This window comes from Elephantulus edwardii, unplaced genomic scaffold, assembly GCF_000299155.1.
Source record: "Elephantulus edwardii isolate Elephantulus edwardi_28Jun2011 unplaced genomic scaffold, EleEdw1.0 scaffold00121, whole genome shotgun sequence".
In the NCBI taxonomy this organism is placed as follows: Eukaryota; Metazoa; Chordata; class Mammalia; order Macroscelidea; family Macroscelididae; genus Elephantulus; species Elephantulus edwardii.
In genome coordinates this window covers 3,136,851-3,156,029 of record NW_006399871.1, presented here as the reverse complement: position 1 = coordinate 3,156,029, position 19,179 = coordinate 3,136,851, and the positions used below count along the sequence as shown (strand labels likewise).

The 19,179-nt window shown below is 45.0% G+C and overlaps 1 protein-coding gene across 1 annotated transcript in view; it reads right to left on the bottom strand.

The window, feature by feature from the left end:
• Positions 1–5,396: 5,396 nt before the first annotated feature.
• Positions 5,397–19,179, bottom strand: part of CSPG5 (chondroitin sulfate proteoglycan 5 (neuroglycan C)) — a 19,754-nt gene continuing 5,971 nt past the window's right edge. The window contains exons 4-7 of the mRNA XM_006893032.1: positions 17,764–19,063; positions 14,902–15,090; positions 12,876–13,032; positions 5,397–5,558 (exon numbers count right to left, since the gene is read on the bottom strand). Coding sequence (XP_006893094.1) covers positions 5,397–5,558; positions 12,876–13,032; positions 14,902–15,090; positions 17,764–19,063 — 1,808 coding nt within the window. The remainder of the gene's footprint in view (positions 5,559–12,875; positions 13,033–14,901; positions 15,091–17,763; positions 19,064–19,179) is intronic.

The window sequence follows — 19,179 nt, the reverse complement described above, 5'->3', positions numbered from 1 at the left end:
AAGGTTCATCTATTTCTCACATGTTGTTAGGAGAAGGTAGTACTTGGAAAGAGACCTCATGCTTGGAAAATTGGAAGGTCAGTGAAAGAGAGAAGACTCCTATGAGATGGACAAATATAGTGACTGTAGCAATGGACTCAAGTTTGTCAGAGACAATGAAGATGGCATAGGGTAGGACTGGATTCAATTGTGTTGTTCATAGGGTCACTATGAGTTGTATGTGACTCAAAGGCACCTAGCAACAACAAAGCAACCTGAAAGAACTTTGGAGGGGAAAGCTTGCTAATGGCTGCACATTCCCTTCCTGCCCAGAGCTCCCATGGATTTTGAATCCAATTTGTTAACATTTTTTGCTGTCTTTTTTCACATTTATACAGTCACCTCTTCCTTCTGTGAAAAGCCATAAATAAATAAACTCTATGAAGTAATTTTTTGAGGTTCAGTTTATCTGGCTGCTTTATGAACTCATCTCTCTGATAGGCTCACAAAATTATTTTTTTAGAGCATGTAATTTTTTTTCTTGTTCTTAGGATGGACTGTCATTCTTGTGTGTTTCAGCATATTGGGTAGAAGTAGGTCTTCAGGAATTATAACTATAAAGGAAGATTGACAAATTTGACTACATTAACTTAATTAACATTAAGAACATGAAACTGCAAACCACAGACTGGAGAAAGATACTTGTAATGTGATGTCTGATTAAGTAGTAGTTGAACAAAAATGTTGAAACACTTGGTAAGCTGGGTTGACATAATAGCCACAACGATAGGCTCAAAACATCCCAATGATAATGAAGACAAAATAGGATCAGGAAACATGTTTTCTATTATATATAAAGTTGCTAGGGATCATATCTGACTTAATGACAACTAACAACAATAGCATGACCAATCCAATTTATATAAACAGGATAAAGACTATCCATGGCCTAATCAGAATGAAAATCTTGTTTATCAAAGAATTTTACCAAGGTAATGAAGAGAAGAATGTACAAATTGGGAAAAAATTTCAGAGAAGGGCTTAATACTCATAATAAATGAAGAACAGTTAGAACCAAAAGAACAAAAAAGACAAACAATCCAACTAAAATTGTGCAAAGCATTTGAGTAAACATTTCACTGTAGTTTAAAGTCAGACAAGGACATGAATAGATTCGTTGCTTCATTGAAAAAAAACAACCGAACCCTGAAACTCATGGCCATTGAGTTGAAACGGATTCATATCTGACCCTTCAGCGTGGTTTTTGCAAGCTGTAAATTTCACCAAGAGGTTGCCCATCCTTATCCCACAGAGTAGCTGTTGGATTATATAACTGACCCCCTTGAGGTTGGCAGTGCAACTCCCTACCGACTAGGTCACCGGTCACCAAGCCCCTTAATTTCATTAGGCAAATGCAATGAAAACCCCTGAGATAGCACCTGGCACTCACTAGAATGACTATGATTTAAAAGACGGAAAAGTAAGTAAGTAAAAAAGTAAGTGTGTAAGTAAGGATATGGATAAATGGGAACCATCATCGATTGCTGGTAGAATTGTATGATGGCATAGTAGCATAGAATCTGGTGGTTCTTCAAAAAGTTAAACATACAATTACCATGATCTTTTGTTGTTTTCATGTGTTGTCGAGTCACTTGTGACTGACTCACAGTGACCCTGCATACAACAGCTCTGAACCTGCTCTATCCTGTGCCAACTTTATTGTCTCTGACATAATCTAGCCTATTGCCGAAGTAATTGTGTCACGTCAGTCCACCTGGTTGAGGGTCTTCCTCACCTTTGCCATCCCTCACCCCCTTTCTAAACATGGTGGTCTTCTCCAAGGAATAGCCTCTCCTATCAACATGCCCAAAGTACACAAGCTGAAGCTTTGTCATCTTTGTCTCCATGGAGCACTTTGGCTGCATCTTCTCCAAGACTTATCTGTTCTTTTGACAGTCCATGGGATATCGAGTTTTCTTTTCTAACATCACAGTTCAAAAGGCATCAATTTTTCTTTTGTCATCCTTATTCATTGCCCAGTTCTTAGAGTGATTGAAAAGACTGAATCAGGTGCATACTGTATCTCACTGCTAACATCATTGTTCTTTGGTAATTTGGAGAGGTTCTTGACTGCAGACTTTCCCATTGCAACACGTCTCCTGATTTCCTGATAGCTGGTACCAAGTTTATTGACTGTGTATCCAAGTAAGACAAAGTCATTGACAGTTTCAATCTTTTCTCTATTGGTCCAGTGGTGAGAATTTTTGTTTCCTTGACAATGAAATCCTTCTTTTCAATCACTTCCAGTTGTTCCTTATATATTATTTTTTGCATTGTTGTTGTTATGCACGATAGAGTAAGAACCAACCCATAGCTGACCCTCCAGCAGGAGGCAGTTAATTGCATGGGAGCTGATTGCCCATCTTTTTCCAGTTGAGTGGCTGGCAGCCTCGAACCACGTGCCTTCAGGATTGCAGCACAGTTACTTGACACTAGTATCATCCAGTCATTTAATGGGAATTACAAGGTAATCCACTGCACCACAAAAATCCTGAAATTCAGAGAGATCACAAGGCATCTAAATAGAAAGTCCCTTATAACTCCGAGCTCATTGTTCAATGTTAGTCTTTGGAGTGCAGGCTAATCTTTTCTTTTTCTTTTAAATCATATATTGTATGAGAAAAAGATTGGGACTGTTAATCAAGCATTTATCGTATGGTGTGATGTGGTGTGGCATGGTGTGATGTGATACAGGGAGAAAGGACACTGAAACAAGTCTACAGCCTGGGTTCTAAGCTGTTACTGATGCTTTTTAGTTCCAAGTCTCAACCTGGTAAGAATGTGATGAGAACATAGAGAGGAACATGTGCTGTAAATGGTTAAGGCATAATATACATGTAAAGGATGTGCCTTCTTTGGACAAGTAGGTCAACACTGCCAAATACTCTTCTAAAGGGAAATGATTTTATCAGGGGTGACAGGCTCTCCAAATGATTTCTCCTCAACAAGGACCAAGACTTACATTTTCAGTTGGTCCTTTCTTTAAAGAGAGCAAACCCACAGCAGGATGTGGAGTGGGGTAGAAGAAACAGAGAAGAGCAGGGAACAGAGCACACTTGTCTGTGAGTTCCACGGGTGTTGAAGTGATAGTGCCTAAGCAACAATCACTGCAGGGAGGGAGTGGAAACTAAAAGAGCTGGAAGGCCCCCAGAGAGGATACTGGCCAGACCTGCAGATCACAGTAATCAAGCAGCACACATTCTCTGGCAGGAAGGAAGACTGGCCACAGATAGATAGCAGCAGATCCTATTTCAACACTTCAGCTTATTTCGGTCAAAGACCCTTAGCAAGATTCAGTAATTCTGTTCAATAAGCTTCCCCATGCTGTTCCCCTTCCAACCTGGGTTTTCCTAACTCTTCTGCATGTGCTGAGGAGGTGGGATAGGACTAATGGCTTTGATCTGCTTTTCAAAAGTCCTTGAATGAAAAAAAAATATAATACTAGCAACTCTTAGGTCTAGACAGGAGTTTAGAATTAACAAAGTGCTTTCGCCTTTCCCCCCACGCCCCCTTAATCTCATGAAAGAGCCAGAGTAGTCCACACAAAACACCTGGGTTCCCTAAATCAGAGAATATAGGAGATTCTAAACAGGATCATGGCAAAGTCCCCAAGGTGGGTAAGTCAGGTAACTGTCAACACACAGCCCCAGCTGAAAAGAGCAGATTGTGCTCACAGCGCCAGCTGAAAGCCATTCAAGCAAGACAAGAACAGAGGGCTTCTGTTGTCAGTAAACAGGGTATTAGTAATCTGGACCCTTTTTTCCACTTAGGACAACCTTCTAACTATATTGTTGTGTGGAGTTAGAACCAACCCTTCGCTGACCTTCCAGCAGGTTTTCAGAGGCAGTAAATCACATGGGAATTGATTGCTTTTCTTCCTCCTGCAGAGCAGCTGGGGGTTTGGCACCATATCCCTTTGCACTGGCAGTGCAATTCCTTACCACTAAGTCATCAGAGATCCCTTCTAACTGTACAGACATCTGAAAAACCATCAAACAGCTAACACTAAGGATTGACTAGCTGACATCCCAGAGAGGACAGGGATGCAGGCAGGTCAGCTATGTATTTCAGCCACATTGACCCTAGAGCACTAGCCCATTTAGAAGTGGCATCTGATTTGAAATTAGATATTCTAATTTCCAAGTAAATTGTGTTTCTGAAAGTATTGCAGGGCTTTGAGGGTTAGAATTCAGGGCTCCCCAAAGGTAAGACACCAGTGAACCAGAAGCAAACCAGCTCCTTTGTAATCTGCCGGAAATTCTTCAACCCTGAGCCATGATTAAGGTGATTCCAGAATTCTAGTGCCCCAGGTAACTGAGAAAAGGAAAATGAACCCCTCTCTAGAGGAAGTAATTCTTTAAGGACTCAAATGATTTCCAGTAACATTTTTAAAATATCCAGCACAAAATAAAAAATGTGGCACATAAGGAGACAAATCAGAGAAGCAACAGAAACATCTATGCTCAGAGATTACAGTTACTGGAATTATCACAGACTGAACGCAGGAAAATTCTAGAAAATATCCCCAATCCAAATAGCAAATCTGGCTATTTGAATTATTTCAATCCATCTCTATTTGCCTGGATTGCTACAATTCTCATCTTCAAATCTGCTTTTAAGGCTGTCTCTAGATATTTCCAAAAATAAACTCAACTCTTGTCCTTAACATCATACAGTCTAGTCATGTTAACACTACCTTCCTATTTTATGAGTGTTCTTCTGCTACTCTGATACAGACACAGTGCATAATTGTTAAGTCTGTTTCTCAAGGAGACTATTAACATCTTAAGGTTAAGATCTATTTCATTCCTCTAGTACTCTTGGCATCTAGCATCATGCCAGGCTCAGAGTAAATGCCAAATAAATATTTATGAAAAAATAAGTGTGTTCTTACTATTCAGGGATATAAACTATTTCTGGGAATTCAAACATACATTTTCAGTGAAGGAAGAATTCTGCTCACACTGACAAGAATGGTAGAGAGTGGACACAATGACGCTAGGAAAACAGGTAACTTTTTAAAAAGTTTTATTTCAAGAACTTTTGTTTTTTACCGGTATCTCAAAAAAAGGTGGATCAAAGTACAAAAAAAAGTCAGTTGAATAACAGCGTAGGTTTAGAAATCACAGCAGTAGAAGCAATGTACAGATAGCACAGACAAAACAATCCAATATATGCAATTCCATTCAGATTCTTTGCTTATTTGTTTTTCCCCCTCCTGTACAAAATACATCAAAGCATGCCATGAGATCAGAAAAAGAAAAAGGTTTAACAAATGGTTACAAGAAATAGGCTGTACAAGAGGAGATAACGTTTCTTCCCTCCCTCCCTCCCCCCATTTCCTTGCTTGCTCTGTCTCAGGTTAAATTATTCTGCAGACAGTTCACGTCCAAGTCTGCCTGGTCACCTTTGTTACCCTCAAGTTTGGGCGACATGGAGTTCTGGATGTTAAAAGATTCCTCCTCCTTCAGACAAGACTTGAGAACTTCCTGGATTTTGTGGGGAGCACTTGGATCATCCTGGAAGAGGAAAAAAGTAGTTTTAGGATGTAGAGGGAAGGAGACAATTGATAGAGCATCAAATAAAAAAAAATCTGGTTTTTCTATCTGACTGAAAGACTTCTCGCTATTGAGTTCTTTTGACTCACAGCAATCCTCTAAGACAGAGTAGAACTGCCCCAGAGTTTTCAAGATTGTAAATCTTTATGAGAGCAGACTGCTTCATCTTTCTCCCTCGGAGTAGCTGCTGGGTTTGAACTTCTGACTTTGAGTCAGTCTTCCAACACTGAAACCACTATACTACCAGGGATGGTTGGTGGAAAGCACATCACTGAAAAAGAAAAAGAGAATTCTAAGACATGAATTAACAAATGTTAATTCATACGCAGCTACTCTTTAGAAAAGCCACCCTTTAAAGCAGTGACTAGACAGAAATGAGAAGCTTGCCAGGAAATGGAACACAACACTTTTAATCCGGTTCAGTCCAGAGTGGGTAGAAATGTTGTCTGTTGTTACGTGCTGTCAAGACAGAGCTGACTCACAGCAGATCCTTCAGTAGGTTTTCAGAGGTTGTAAATCTCACAGGAGGAGACTGTTCAGGTTTCTCTGACAGCGCACCTAGTAGATCTGAATTGCTGTCTTTGGGTTGGCAGTGGAATGCCTTACCATTAGGCCACCTGAGTTCTGGGTCAAAATAGTCCCTAAATATTGTTTCTTTAGAGAGTCTCTGTTGTGTGCTGAGGCCCACTCTGCAGCATACCAACGCTGTAGGACAGAGCAGAGCAGATTGCCACATCTTTTATCCCAGGGAGCCAATGGTGAGTTCTAATCTTTTGGTTAGCAGCAAAGTACTTCATCACTGTGCAACCAGGGCTTCTGAGCTCCTATAGAGTCTTGCATGTTGCTTCTCTGGCTTCTATGACCTTTCCTTGGTCCTTCAGTTTGTTGAGTTCTGCTCACCCAAGAAGGGCTAAGATAGGAAGCACATCCTGTTGGTACATACAGTGTTGTGCTCACAGGGTTAGGATTAGAAGTAGGCCTGTTCCCAGCAAAGCCAGGGCCCAAACTCCTACAGCAAATTTACATTCTCTGACCAAGGACATGTGAGCCTTTTACTATTAGACCTGTATCTACCAAAGCGCCTGAGCCTCGCATATTCTGCATCAAATGGTATCCAAGCTTCTGGCTCATGACCCATTTCTGCAGCGTATCCATGGCCTTCTGCTAATCGATGTCTGTTGCCTGCAGCCCTGTGACAAGCTCCTGATTGGAAATTAATATGCTTGGGGAGGGTTTTTAAGAAACCTTCATGACACACACACACCTCTAAATGCACATTCTAAGCAAAGAACTTCGACGACATCTCCTGCCTCCTGTTCCTCCATTCTTAGCATTGACTTGAAGGAATTAGACTCAGAGGGTCCACAAGTCTCAGTTATTTCTCTGTGCTCCAAACAGCTATTATAAATGCTCACAACTTTGCTAATCAAAAAGGTCGTGTAACTACTTGGGCCTATTCACAGGTGGCAAAAAGAGGAACTAATGTCCTTATCCACTGAACTATGACTTTTCTTGCTCTACTGAGCTTTCGTCGATGCTGCCTGCTACTGAGTTTGATCCTTGACCAGGTCAAGGTAGTGAATGCTTGAAAAGAAATCAGTGAGAAATTCCAGGCTTTCCATGATGCTTTGTATCACAGTGCACAGAGGTGTGTGTGTGTCAGCACTATTCATGGCCGGGACTGCTGTTACCTTGTCGCTACTCCAAGGATTAGTCAGTGTTTTCACAGAGGTCTAGTTTAAACAGGGTAATTTGAGTTTCAAAGACTTCAGACCTGATTTATTGAAAATGAGGCAAAACCAAGTAGAAACAAACTTCATTTGGTAGTGAAGCAGACAGCATGAAGGGCCCATGTGGTGTTCACTGCCATCAAATTGATTGATTCAAAGCAACCCTATGAAAAGAGATCTGAACCCTGCCTTATCTTACACCATCGTCACGAGCTCTGATTGGAGGCAGAAAGATCTCTAGAATATCAAAGCATAAAGAAGAGGTAGAAAATATATGTAGTAAGGGCCCACAATACATACACATAAATACACATTTTATGGGAAGGGTATTGAGTTATGGTATTTATTTCCTGTATCGTTTGCTCATTTTGGCGAATGCAATGGGAAGGAAGGCTTGAGAGTTGAGCCATTAAAACTCTGGGTAGGATGGCGTTTGAATCACAGCAAAACTTGGAAGAGGGTACAAAGGCCTATAGTTACCTCTCCTCTTAAGAATATAAACCGTTTTGTAAGCAAACAAAAATAAAATTAAATAAAATAAAAAATAAAAACAAAAACACTCGCTTTTGTGTTTCTGAGATAATCTTTTCCCTTGATTCCTCCTTTCCACTCTTTACCATATACTTAAGCACAAGAAGATTCCTGCAATTTGAAGAAAATTAATTTAGTGACCTGGACATACAAGCTGTGATGCAATGAAGCAGAAGTCCGTCCCTTAGCCCTGACCCTATGAGGGTTCATAGAATTTGGCCAGCTGAGGAGATGGCATCTGGCCTGAGAAGTGAGAGAGCATTTTCTAAAAGTAAGGAGTACATGTATTCAAACAATCCTATTAGACAATTTAAGTACCTCCAGCAAATAGAACAGGTGAGAGAGTGTTTAAACCAAAGTAGAACTCTCCTACCCTAAGTGTTTTTGCAAGAACTTGATCCTATTAAGCCTAGGGTTGCTGAATCCTGCAACAGAAAGCCCCATCTGCCTTTGGTTTGGCGGAAGTCCCTCATCATAGGAGAGCTGGACTGCCATCTGGCATTAGTCCTGGAAACCACTGTGGCCCCCCTCCTCTGCATTCTACCCCAGCCATATGGGCATCATTCAGCACAGGGGTTCAGGCATAAACCTCTCCTGTCCAGATACAAACCTATCTTGGGGGAGGTGAGCAGTTAAGTGTTTTATCAAACATGTGGAGAGGATAAGAGTCTGAGAAGTTAAAGTTGTGACTAGGGAAAAATAAAGGACTAAGGAACAGCAGGTAAAGTCTTAGAACTGACAGATCCTAGCAGATCTATAAAATTTTGTGGTTGTTATCTGCCATCAAATCATTTGCAGCTCATAGTGAATCTATGTACAACTCTGAACCCTGCTATATCCTGGGCCAATTTCATCATCTCCAACACAACTCCCCCATTAGCCCAGTCACTAAGTCAATCCACCTCATCCAGGCCTTCCTCTCGTATACTGTCTTTCCACCTTTCTAAGCATCATGTCCTTGAAGGACTCGTCTCTCCTGGCACCATGCCAAAGTATGTCAGACAGAGCTTCAGAATTCTTGCCTCCAAACAGCTTCCTGGTTTTACTCTCTCCAGGATAGATCTATTTGTTCTCTTAGCAGTCCATGGTATGTTTAATACTCTTCTCCAGCACCACAACTCAAAGGCATGAATAATTCTTCTGTCGTCCATAGTCATTGTCCAGCTCTCTAATGCAAAGCAAATAATTGCAAAAATCAAGGCCTGAATCAGGTGTCTCTAGACTAACATCACTGCTCTTCAGTACTCTCAAGAGATCCCTGACAACAGATTTTCCCAATGCAATTTATCTCTTGATTTCCTGGCTGTTGATATCAAGTGTGTTGATTGTGGTGCCAAGTAAGCTTAAGTTGTCAACAATTTCAAACTCTTCTCCATCTCTCATGATGCTGTCAAGTGATCCAGTGGTGAGAATTCTTGTTTTCCTGATGTTGAGCTTCAATCTATTTTCAGGAGGATCAAAAATAAATTTTCAACATTTCCTCGATAGCAATGTTGTGAGGACCAACAAGGCAGCTTTTGGCATTTGGGCAGTCTAGTCTGCCTGTGGGTTTCAGGTGACCTCATTCATGCGGTGCACATGGAAAGTATCCAGCTTCCCACACACTCGGCATTCCTCCTGGAAAGCTTGCAAACCCACAACTGGGGCTGAAGAGCTGTAGGCCTTTGCTTTTTCTCTAGTGTTCTCTTTTGAGGGTGGCTACACACACACACACACACACACACACACAGAGACAATGGCCCACAAGCTTAATTTTCTCTACCAGTTCAGGAGGGCCTACAGTAAAACAGCGCCGACATGAGAACATTAGGGAGGAAACTGTCATCGCAGACCTAATGCAACAGAGGGTCTCGTGAAATCTTTTTAGAGTGTGGTTGCAGAGATTATTGGAACTGGGCAGGAAAACTATCCACTCAATCTAATTTTTTTCAACTAACAACTGCTACATGAAGATAAATACTCTCCAAACCTTCAGGAAACTTCAATACCAGCACATAAATTTAGGGGGCAAAGGGTGTGTGACAGTGGGAGACCAAATCAGGAGACATGACTTTGATGCCTCTAGTTGCATCTCCTGGTTCACTCTAAAGGCTTTCTTACGATCAACACTTCTTTTCTCGCTCTGCTACCACCACCTGTAAGTAATCAATAGGGTAGCTATAGCAATGAACTTCACAACAATGTGGCAACTATCTGAACAGGCAATGTTCAAGATCTTGACTATTACTAAATTTGACCTTTTGAGTAATGGGAAGAATTAGAGGAAAAGTTGGAGAATCCACAACCACACTCCCACATCCTGAGAAAGAGAAAAATCACTCTCTCACCTATTAGAGACTTTTCCGAGAACAGAGTTATGTCCCGTTGGGCAAAGCTTGAAAAAATGCCAGTTGAAAATGACCCTGATTTCCAGAGTCTGCTGTGCTGCCCCTCTCTCAGCCCCTTTTCAAGGCAGAGTCCACTATGGCTGACCACCCTCCTGCTCTGCTACACTCCACTTTCAAGACTTTTGAACTCAAGTGAGTTGTAGCTTTCCCATAAAATGCCTTGCTTTCTACAAAGCTGGGTCTACTGAGGAGATTAAGAAATCTTTGTATTGGCTCATGCAATCAAGCCTTCCAAATTTCCTTTCTCTACCTCTCCATAGTACTGAAGAACAGTGACGACAGTCTGGAGACTAAGGTGCACCTGATCCCAGCCATCATCTTTACAATTACTTGCTATACTAGTGTATAGCTGGGCGATGACTAAGGATGAGAGAAGGAGAATTGATGCCTTTGAGCTGTGGTGCTGGAGAAGAGTATTGACTATATCATGGACTGATAGGAGAACAAACAGGTTTGTCCTGGAGAGGGTGAAATAGGCTGCTTCTTGGAGGCAAGGATTCGGAAGCTTCTTCTGACATACTTTGGTTATAATGCAAGGAGGAACCAGTCCTTGGAGAAGGACATGATGCTTGGTAGGGTGGAAGGATAGCACAAGAGAGGAAGACCCTGGATGAGATGGATTGACTCAGTGACTGAAGTAATTGGGGTAGGTGTGTCAGAGACAGTAAGTTTGGCCCAGGATATAGCAGGGTGCAGAGCTGTTGTATATAGGGTCACTATGAATTCCAAGTGACTCGATGTCACATTACAACAACCTCTTTGTAAAAGGAGGTCTGGTGGCCTAATGGGTAAAGGAATGTGCTGCTAACCCAAGAGTACATGGTTCAAATCCACCAGATGCTCCATGGTAGAAACATGTACTCTCTTCTCTTGTGTGATTTACAGCCTTTGAAAACCTGCTGAAGGGTCAGTTATAAGTCAGTTCTGACTCAACAGCACCTAATAATAACAATCTTGTAAAGAGGAAAGATGGGAAACACCTGTGGAAAGGATATTGAACCAGAAATGCAGCATGGGTCAGAACATTTCCTAGAACTCTTGAGTTCTGTCAGACAGAATCCTCAGAAGGATTAATACCCCAAAAAAAAGAATACAAAAAAAAGAATACCTAACCTGTAGTGGTCAAACATCCTCACAGGTCAAACCAGCTGCCCTACAAATCTAAGATGGTAGATCAGGTAGTGAAAGCAAGATACTCTGTGGTGGACCATCCTTCATAAATATTTAGAAAATGATAACAGTTATTGTAAGGGACTGAACCAGGTAGGGATATTGAATATATCAATATAAACAAGACACTGATTTGCTCTGACAGTACAGTATGTTCAGTACTGTGGCACTAGTCATGCTTCAAGAGCTCAAGAATCACATGTAGCTAGTGGATACTGTGGTGGAAAGCACAGATACAGAACATCTCTACGTCACCAAAAGCTCCATGAGAGAGCACTGGACGGCAGTGTTAAGGCTGCAATGAATTGTGATATGCCATTATTTTAACAGAACTTCATAAACTTTTTCTCTTAAATGCCATTGTTTCAGTGTGAAGTTTCCACTTAGCAACCTCATCTGTATGATAATGAATTTATCTTGATAGGCTATAAGGAGCCTGAATTATGTACAGGATTCTTGGATTCTGATGTGACATAATTTAAGGCTGGATGGTTTCAGTTTTGTTTTCAAAAATAGTGCCTAGAATTTTGTTGGTTAGTTTGTTCATAATTAACAATGGCACACCGCATCAGAATTAGCCTGCTGGGGTCTGTTGTTAACTGCTCTCAAGCTGTTTCTGATTTGTGGCAGGCCTTATGTACAACCTAATGATACAGTGCTCAGTCCTTCATCATCTTCATGACTGTTGGCATGTTTGAATCCACTATTGCAGCCACTGTGTAGTATCTCCCAATGTAGGAGCTCACCTTCCTATATACTGCACAAAATTATGTTGTGTTCCATAGGGTTTTCATTGGATAATTTTCAGAAGTGGACTGCTGGGCTTTCCTCCTAGTCCATCATTGTCCGGAAGCTCCGCTGAAACATGTCCATCACAGATGACCCTAACAGTCTTCAAAATATTGGCATAGCTCCCAGAATCATAGCAACCATGATCTGAGATGAATAGTGCTACAGGGGTTCAGCTGATACTTCTATCATCCTCAGAAAAGAATTTGGCTTTTACCCCTAGACTCAAATATTCTGTGCTCACTTCTGGCTCTATCCAGTTGTGTATAAGCCGTACAGTTCTTAGGGTCCACAAATAGGATAAAGAATCCTACCAACCTCAGGGAGTGACTACCATTTGTTTCAACACCCATTAGGAAATTCCCATAAGTAATAAAAGCAAAGCCATTTTTCCTTGATATGAAAAGCAGAATTACAATAAACAGATTTTTGAAGCCTAAACAAAGCTGAAAAATGAGTTATCCTAGAAAACAATTTTTTTTCTACTACCTGTAACTCTACCTGCCAAGGAAGTGGTAAACTATCAAGCCCTTATTCACATCTTCAATGCCCCACTCACTGCCCTAAGCTGATCTCCAGAGTTCTGGTGAAGCACACACTCTGAAACTGATCAAAGACATGGGAAGGGAGCTGAAGCATGCATAAGGAGAGATGTGAAGAAGACAAGTTACCTGACAGATAATGTTATCATAGTGAGCCAAGGCACGAGCATGGGGGGAGGAGGTACGGGGAGTGTCGCAAAGTTTCCTTACATTTGGGTGAGAGCCCTCAGCAATGGTGGAGAGAGAGAAGTTATCATTGTGCAGCTCAGATGGGGTCCGGAATTTGCTAAGTAAGACAGAGGAGAGAAAAGAAAATGTAAGTGAAATGATTATGGAAAAGTTTAACACCAGTAATAATACCTCAGTTTCATGGGTCAAATACCATAATTCATCAAATGCCATGGAGTATAACATACTATTAAGAAAATATCTTTTACCATTTAAATAATCCATTATTTCACAAGACCCTAGAATTTTTATTTTATACTTAAAGCAGCCACTTGACTTTTAATAAAGAACTGACAATGATATGAACAGCCACAGCCATGTTTGTGCATGCCAGGCAGTTACAACTACATCATGATTGCCATCTGGCCGAGAGTGATTATAAGATGCCAGCAATTGGAAGACAATCCAATTTCAGAGATGTTAATATGAGTGGAAAAATGTTTATCTTAGAATCAATAAATTCCAGCACTATCTGTAGTGTGTCGGGCATATGCAAACCTATTAGAACAGTAACAAGACTCAGGAAAGAAATATAAATATTCAGAGGAAAACAAGGGGATGATATCTGCACTAGAGAAGTGCAGGAGCCATGCTCTGTGCATAAGACATCGCTGGCTGGAAGAGGAGGGCTTAGAATTGACGAACTATTGCAGCCATAACTCGTTTCTCCATTGCTGGAGCAGTTGCTTCTTTCTCCCCTCCATCCTCATCAGCAAGTGTCCTCATTTAGGCAGTCCCCTCCCCCTCCTCTCTGAACATCCCTGCTCACTCAACCCCTTGATATGGGGTCCTGGCTTGTGTCTCTTTGGAGTGATCACATGCACAGATACAACCCGCCTCAATGCACAGGCACAATGGAGGGGCCCTTTCAGCCCCACGACAGTTAGCTGGAAGGCTGCAGAGAGCTGCTGGCATCTGCACATTGCATGCATCTACTCAGCAAAGGAGCAACAGATGGCATTTTGTCCTTTTCCCAGGACTCAGGGAAAGTCCTTCAGTCATTCTCTGGAAGGAGTTTCAGGTCAGGGGGAAATAAATGGGCAACAGGTTTCAAGGGAGGGGGACACAATTCTGTACAAATTGGGTCTAAGGGAGCTGAGCTCCTATCTCCTCCTTTTGGGACTGTGGCATTTTAGAGAGGTGTTGTTTGGCCTAGTGTTAAAAGCACTCTCCTAGTATACAAGAGTAGGATAAAGTATTCAAGGCATGGACTTAAACAGTCAACACATACTAACTTTAACATCCACACATCCATCAGTCACTGCTATGCTAAGGGAAGAGCCGAACTAAGCCCTTAAAAAGCCAGTGTAGAGGACGAAAATTCAAGCACCTCCATAAAATTCTTCTCAGGAGATGTAAGGAGAATTTTCTTTTTTTGTTGTTGTTATTGTTGTGTACCATCGAATCCAATCTGACTAGCACTGGAGGAGATTGCCCCTCCTTCTCCAGCAGAGCATCTGGTGGATTCAAATTGAGTGCCTTAGGGACTGCAGCACAGCTTCTTGCCACTAGTCTACCAGAGCTCCCTTTAAAGTTAATTTTGTTAATAAATTATCTTAGTAAAAAAGAATTGTACTTCTGTTTGGACTAGGGGCTTGTAAGTTTTTAAAAACCCATGCATTGTTGCTAAACCCTTTCTCTTCAGCATCATGAAATTGGTACTGAGGTGACAGATCTGACGAAGATCGAGTTTCTTCATATGAGTTTGTGAGTCGACTCTTCATATTGGTTTGGACAAAGAGACAGCTGAACGGTAACTTACTTGGGGGAGGGGAAAGGCTGGAGTTGCTATATTCTTTAAAGCACCTTATATCCTTGGGGGTGATAGTACTGGGAATTTTTCTGGATAGCAGATGTGAGAGCATGACAAAATCCCTGGGCCAAGGGTCAGGGTGCTCCTCATCTTGACAGACTGGGTGACACTTACTTGGTCCTACGCAGCTTGGTATTCTCTGTCTTGAGCAGATAGAGTTTCTTGGCAAAGAACACTGTCATCATGAAGAGGAGGAGCAGCACAAGGGCAGCCGAGCCAACGGCCACGCACATCACCTGGAAGTCAGTGATGATGGACTCACAGCGCATGCCCTTGTGCCAAATGTAGTCTTGTGTGTTGCACCTGCAGCAAGGACAGGAGAGACTGAGGCAATGGCACCAGAAGCTGCAGTCAGGACATGGCTTTCCCCATAACTAGCTCAACAGTCCATTCCTATGACAATCTAGAGGGTCTGTAACGCTCTGTGCCTGGGCAGCTTTTATCTTATCCTCATTTCATCATTATAACCACCCTCTGAAGTAGACAGGCAGCTCAGAGGTCAAGGATATAAGTGAGGTAGCTGAGGTTACGTGGCCATTGGGTGACCAAACAGAGAAGGGTATCCTGGCCTGTCTCACAATCACAGGATTCTCTCAAGCCCCTCACTGGCCAAAGCGCTGGACAAAAGACAAAAACATGAACAGGAGCTATGGCTACAAACACCAGGACCTGCTATACACACGGAAAGCTATCTGTTGCTCTGCAATTCTATCTACCTCACGTGGCTAACCAGACACTGAAAAATAAGGAAGTGGCAGACAAGGACAAACACAAAGATGGATGTATAGTCTCCTCCCACCTCCTGTAGCCCCCCAAAGAACTCCCCCTAAAGCTCCCTACCCCATTACCAAAAGAATGGTCATGCAAGCAGAGTGAGAATCACTCTCTGGGTGGGTTTTAGTCCTTTTGTTGAGTGACTTTCTCCTGCCCTTGGGGACATTCCCATGCTCCAACTCTTCCAATGACATTGCTGTTTCCATGGGAACCAGGCTGCTTCAAAGAGGAAAGATGTGGAAGGATACAGAGGCAGGCAAAAGAGGGAGGACATGAACCTCAGGATGAATGACAGACTGGAGAAAGGGGTCCAGAAACAGGAAAACTATGCATGGGAGAACTGGCTACTCTACATCCAGAACTGGGTGGGGAGAGAGTCTTGGCTAATAAAGAAGTCCTCTTTCTTTCTCGAATGAACCTGTGCAGTCACAGGGTGGTTATCTGTCTGAGGATGTCAGGGTAAGCTTGTCTCTCGAAGAGAAGCCCTCTAACCCTCTGTTCTAGAGAAGTTCCGCCACAGCTCTGATCGTTTTCCTGCAGTGGGTCAGAGTGACAGAGACAAAGGCATACTGCAGTCTGCAACTAAAGGCTCAGCAGTCTCCTGTGAGTGGAATGCAAAACAGTTCTCCAGCCATGGCTAAGAAAGAGTACACAGAAGAGGCAGGGAGACCCATGTGTGACCCTGGGATGTAAGCTGAGCAAGAACTGGCATGGGTTCGAGAAGCCTCTCTGGGTCTTCATTACACATTGGTGGACTCTGCAGCAAAGCCAGGCAGATCAGTGGAGGAAGACAGCTTTCCTCTTCCACTTGGGAATCCCCTGAGAGCTCGAGGAGGTTCTGAGAACTCCAGAAGCAGCAAGGGCTCCAAATACTTCCATACTCTCATGGGGATTTCACTTTGAAGAAGAAAATACCAGACCTCCAATAAGATGAAAAAGGATGTGGCAGAAATTCCACAGCTCCCAGGCTGAAATCATCACAATTCCCTCAGCTGAAGTCTGAAGAGCAAAACCATGGGTTTCCCCATATTTCTGGTTGCCTTTAATGAATCGGAAAGGTTCCTGTTGCCTTAATTTCTAGCGGCACACTCTCCTCTTGACAATGGCTGGATGGCTCCAACCAGAACTGTGTGGCCACACCCTTTATCACTGACCCTAATCTTGATTAGCACAAAATCTAACTTTAAAAAAGGACTGGAACTCATGCTTCTATGCAGGATGGTCGGCTCAAAATTCATTGGTATCTATTAATATTCAGAACATCAAGACCTGAAGAATTTTAGTCCTTGACATACCTCAAAAACAAAACAAACAAACAAAAAAACCCCACCAAACCCAAAAACCCTACTGGAAAAATAGAGACCACCATCAAAAAAGCCACTCAGGTAATGAAAGTGCTGCCCCTAGAATTAACGGAAAGCAGCCTCAGAAAAGGGTGAAACTTCTATTCCACAGGCAGGGCGAGTAGAGGACTGAAAGAAGTGAACCACCAGACTACCTGTGACTGTGATTCCTCCACAATACATCAGCCAGCACTGCAGCACGTTAAATGCCTCACTCACTGTGAGGGGAGTTGCTCCAAATGATGATGAATGAACAATTACCTTATGAGGCGCAGATGGCAACTCGACTTCCAGGATCTTTAATAACATTATGGGGAGGGTAGCCCAACTTCAAAGTGAGGGGCAAAGCCACTGGCCGAGGGTAAGCAACACAATCACAGTCATGACACCAAGAAAGATTCTCAGTGTGATTCTACCCCCGTGGTAGGGAGTGGTCACTCACTGGGTCTTCACACAGTTTACATGTCTCCCTGGACACGGGCCACTCAAGGGGGCGAGGCCCTCTCCACGCGTGGCTCAGGTGTCCAGCAGCAATCTGTCCTACAGAGAGGGCTGTGGACCGGCCCTCCTTGTGCCAGTACAGCCAGATGCTTCAGCCAAGATTCCTCGACCCTGCAAAGGTCTCTTTCCAGAAACCTCGAAATGGGATCTTTTCCAGGTTAGTGGTTTAATAAAGGACCCAGGACTTGCAACACCTTGTCTCTCTAGGGACTCTGACTTATTGATGAAGCCCTTCTGCAGAAAGCACCTGTGAGTGACCGCTTCCTGACCTGGGAACCCTGTGACTGTCATCACAGCTGCCCACGTCGCTGAGCCCCACCGGGCGCACTTTTGGGGGCCCTGGGGGCCACGGCCTTACCTGCAGAAGGCGCCCATGTTCTCCACCAGGTAGCACTGGCCGCCGTTGTGACAGTAGCTGGGGAAGAGGTCGCACACGGACCTGCAGGAGCCGTTGTGTCGCACGAAGCCGTTGCGACACTCGGTGGCGTTGGCGCCCGGGGCCAGGTCCCTGCCGGGCTCTCCCGGGCGGGGCCGGAGGGCGATGCTGCTGCCAGGGACCAGCCCCAGGGGGTGCTGGGGGGGCGCGGGGTGCCACCGGCCGGGGGGCTGGCTCGCCCCCGGGCCCGGCTTCTTGGTGGGCACCCCGAGGTCATTCTCGTCCTCCAGGTCTCCACCGCCCACCGCGTCCTTGTCCTCCTCCTCCTCCTCCTCTTCCTCCAAGTCGTCGTAGAACGAGGTGGTGGGGTAGAAATCGGACTCGTCGAAGGGGGTGAAGTCGTCGTAGAGGTCGAGCAGGCTCCACGACGGGGTCTCCCCGCCGGGGTCGCCGTCAGGGTGATGCTCCGAGGTGCCCAGCGGCCCCGGGAAGCTGCCCAGGTCGGCGCCGCGGCCCTCCCCGTCCAGGCCTTCGAAGTAGTCGATGTCAAGGATGTCAGAGCCCTGGGGCTCCCGCGTGCCCTGGGGGGGATCCGTGGGATCCGGCTCGTGAGGGTCGGGGGTGCTGGCTCCCAGGTTCAGCCAAATCTCCAGGGGACTCTCCTTGGGGAGTTCGGGGCTCGGGCTGGGCTCGTGGGCCGGGGTGGGGGACGGGGACCCACTAGCCTCGGGTGCGGCGGGGGGCACCGACGACTGCTCCACGGAGGCCTCAATGGGAGCCGGTGGTGTGGCCGGCAGGGCCTGGGCTTCGCCACTGCCCACCTCGGCGGTCACTCCGCCCAGGCTGGGGCTGTCAGAGTCCGGCCAGGCGGCGCCGGTCACGGCGGCGGATGCCTCCAGAGCCTCTTCGGGCCTGACCCCAAGGCCCACGGCGGCTGGGTCGTCGGAGGGCACGGTCCACGTGGCCTTGTCGCCCCCGGTGGCTGGGGCGCTGGCCCCTTCCCGCGTGCCATTGGCGCGGGGACCCCACGACAGGGCGCCTGGTAGCTCCTCGGCGTCGACGGCGCTGCCTACCTCGCGCGCTGTGGGCGGGAAGCCGAGGGGCGGGGCTTCAGCGCGCGCAAAGGCTCCTGGGCCCCGCCCGCTCGGCGCCCTCCGGCCCGCGCCGCCCTCAGCGGGCTCCTCGAGGCGCTGCAGGCCACGCCCCCAACCCGCCCGGCTCTCCCAGGGCCCGCCCCCTCGGTCCGGCAGGCCGGCCGCCCAGCGCGCTCCGGCTGCTCCAGCTTCTCACATGCAGCCTCGAAGGCCAAGCCACGGCGACCGCAGCTCGAATCCCAATCCAAAGCTCACCCGCTCCATCACCCGTCCCACCTTCAGGCCCCGCCTCGAAGTCTCACCC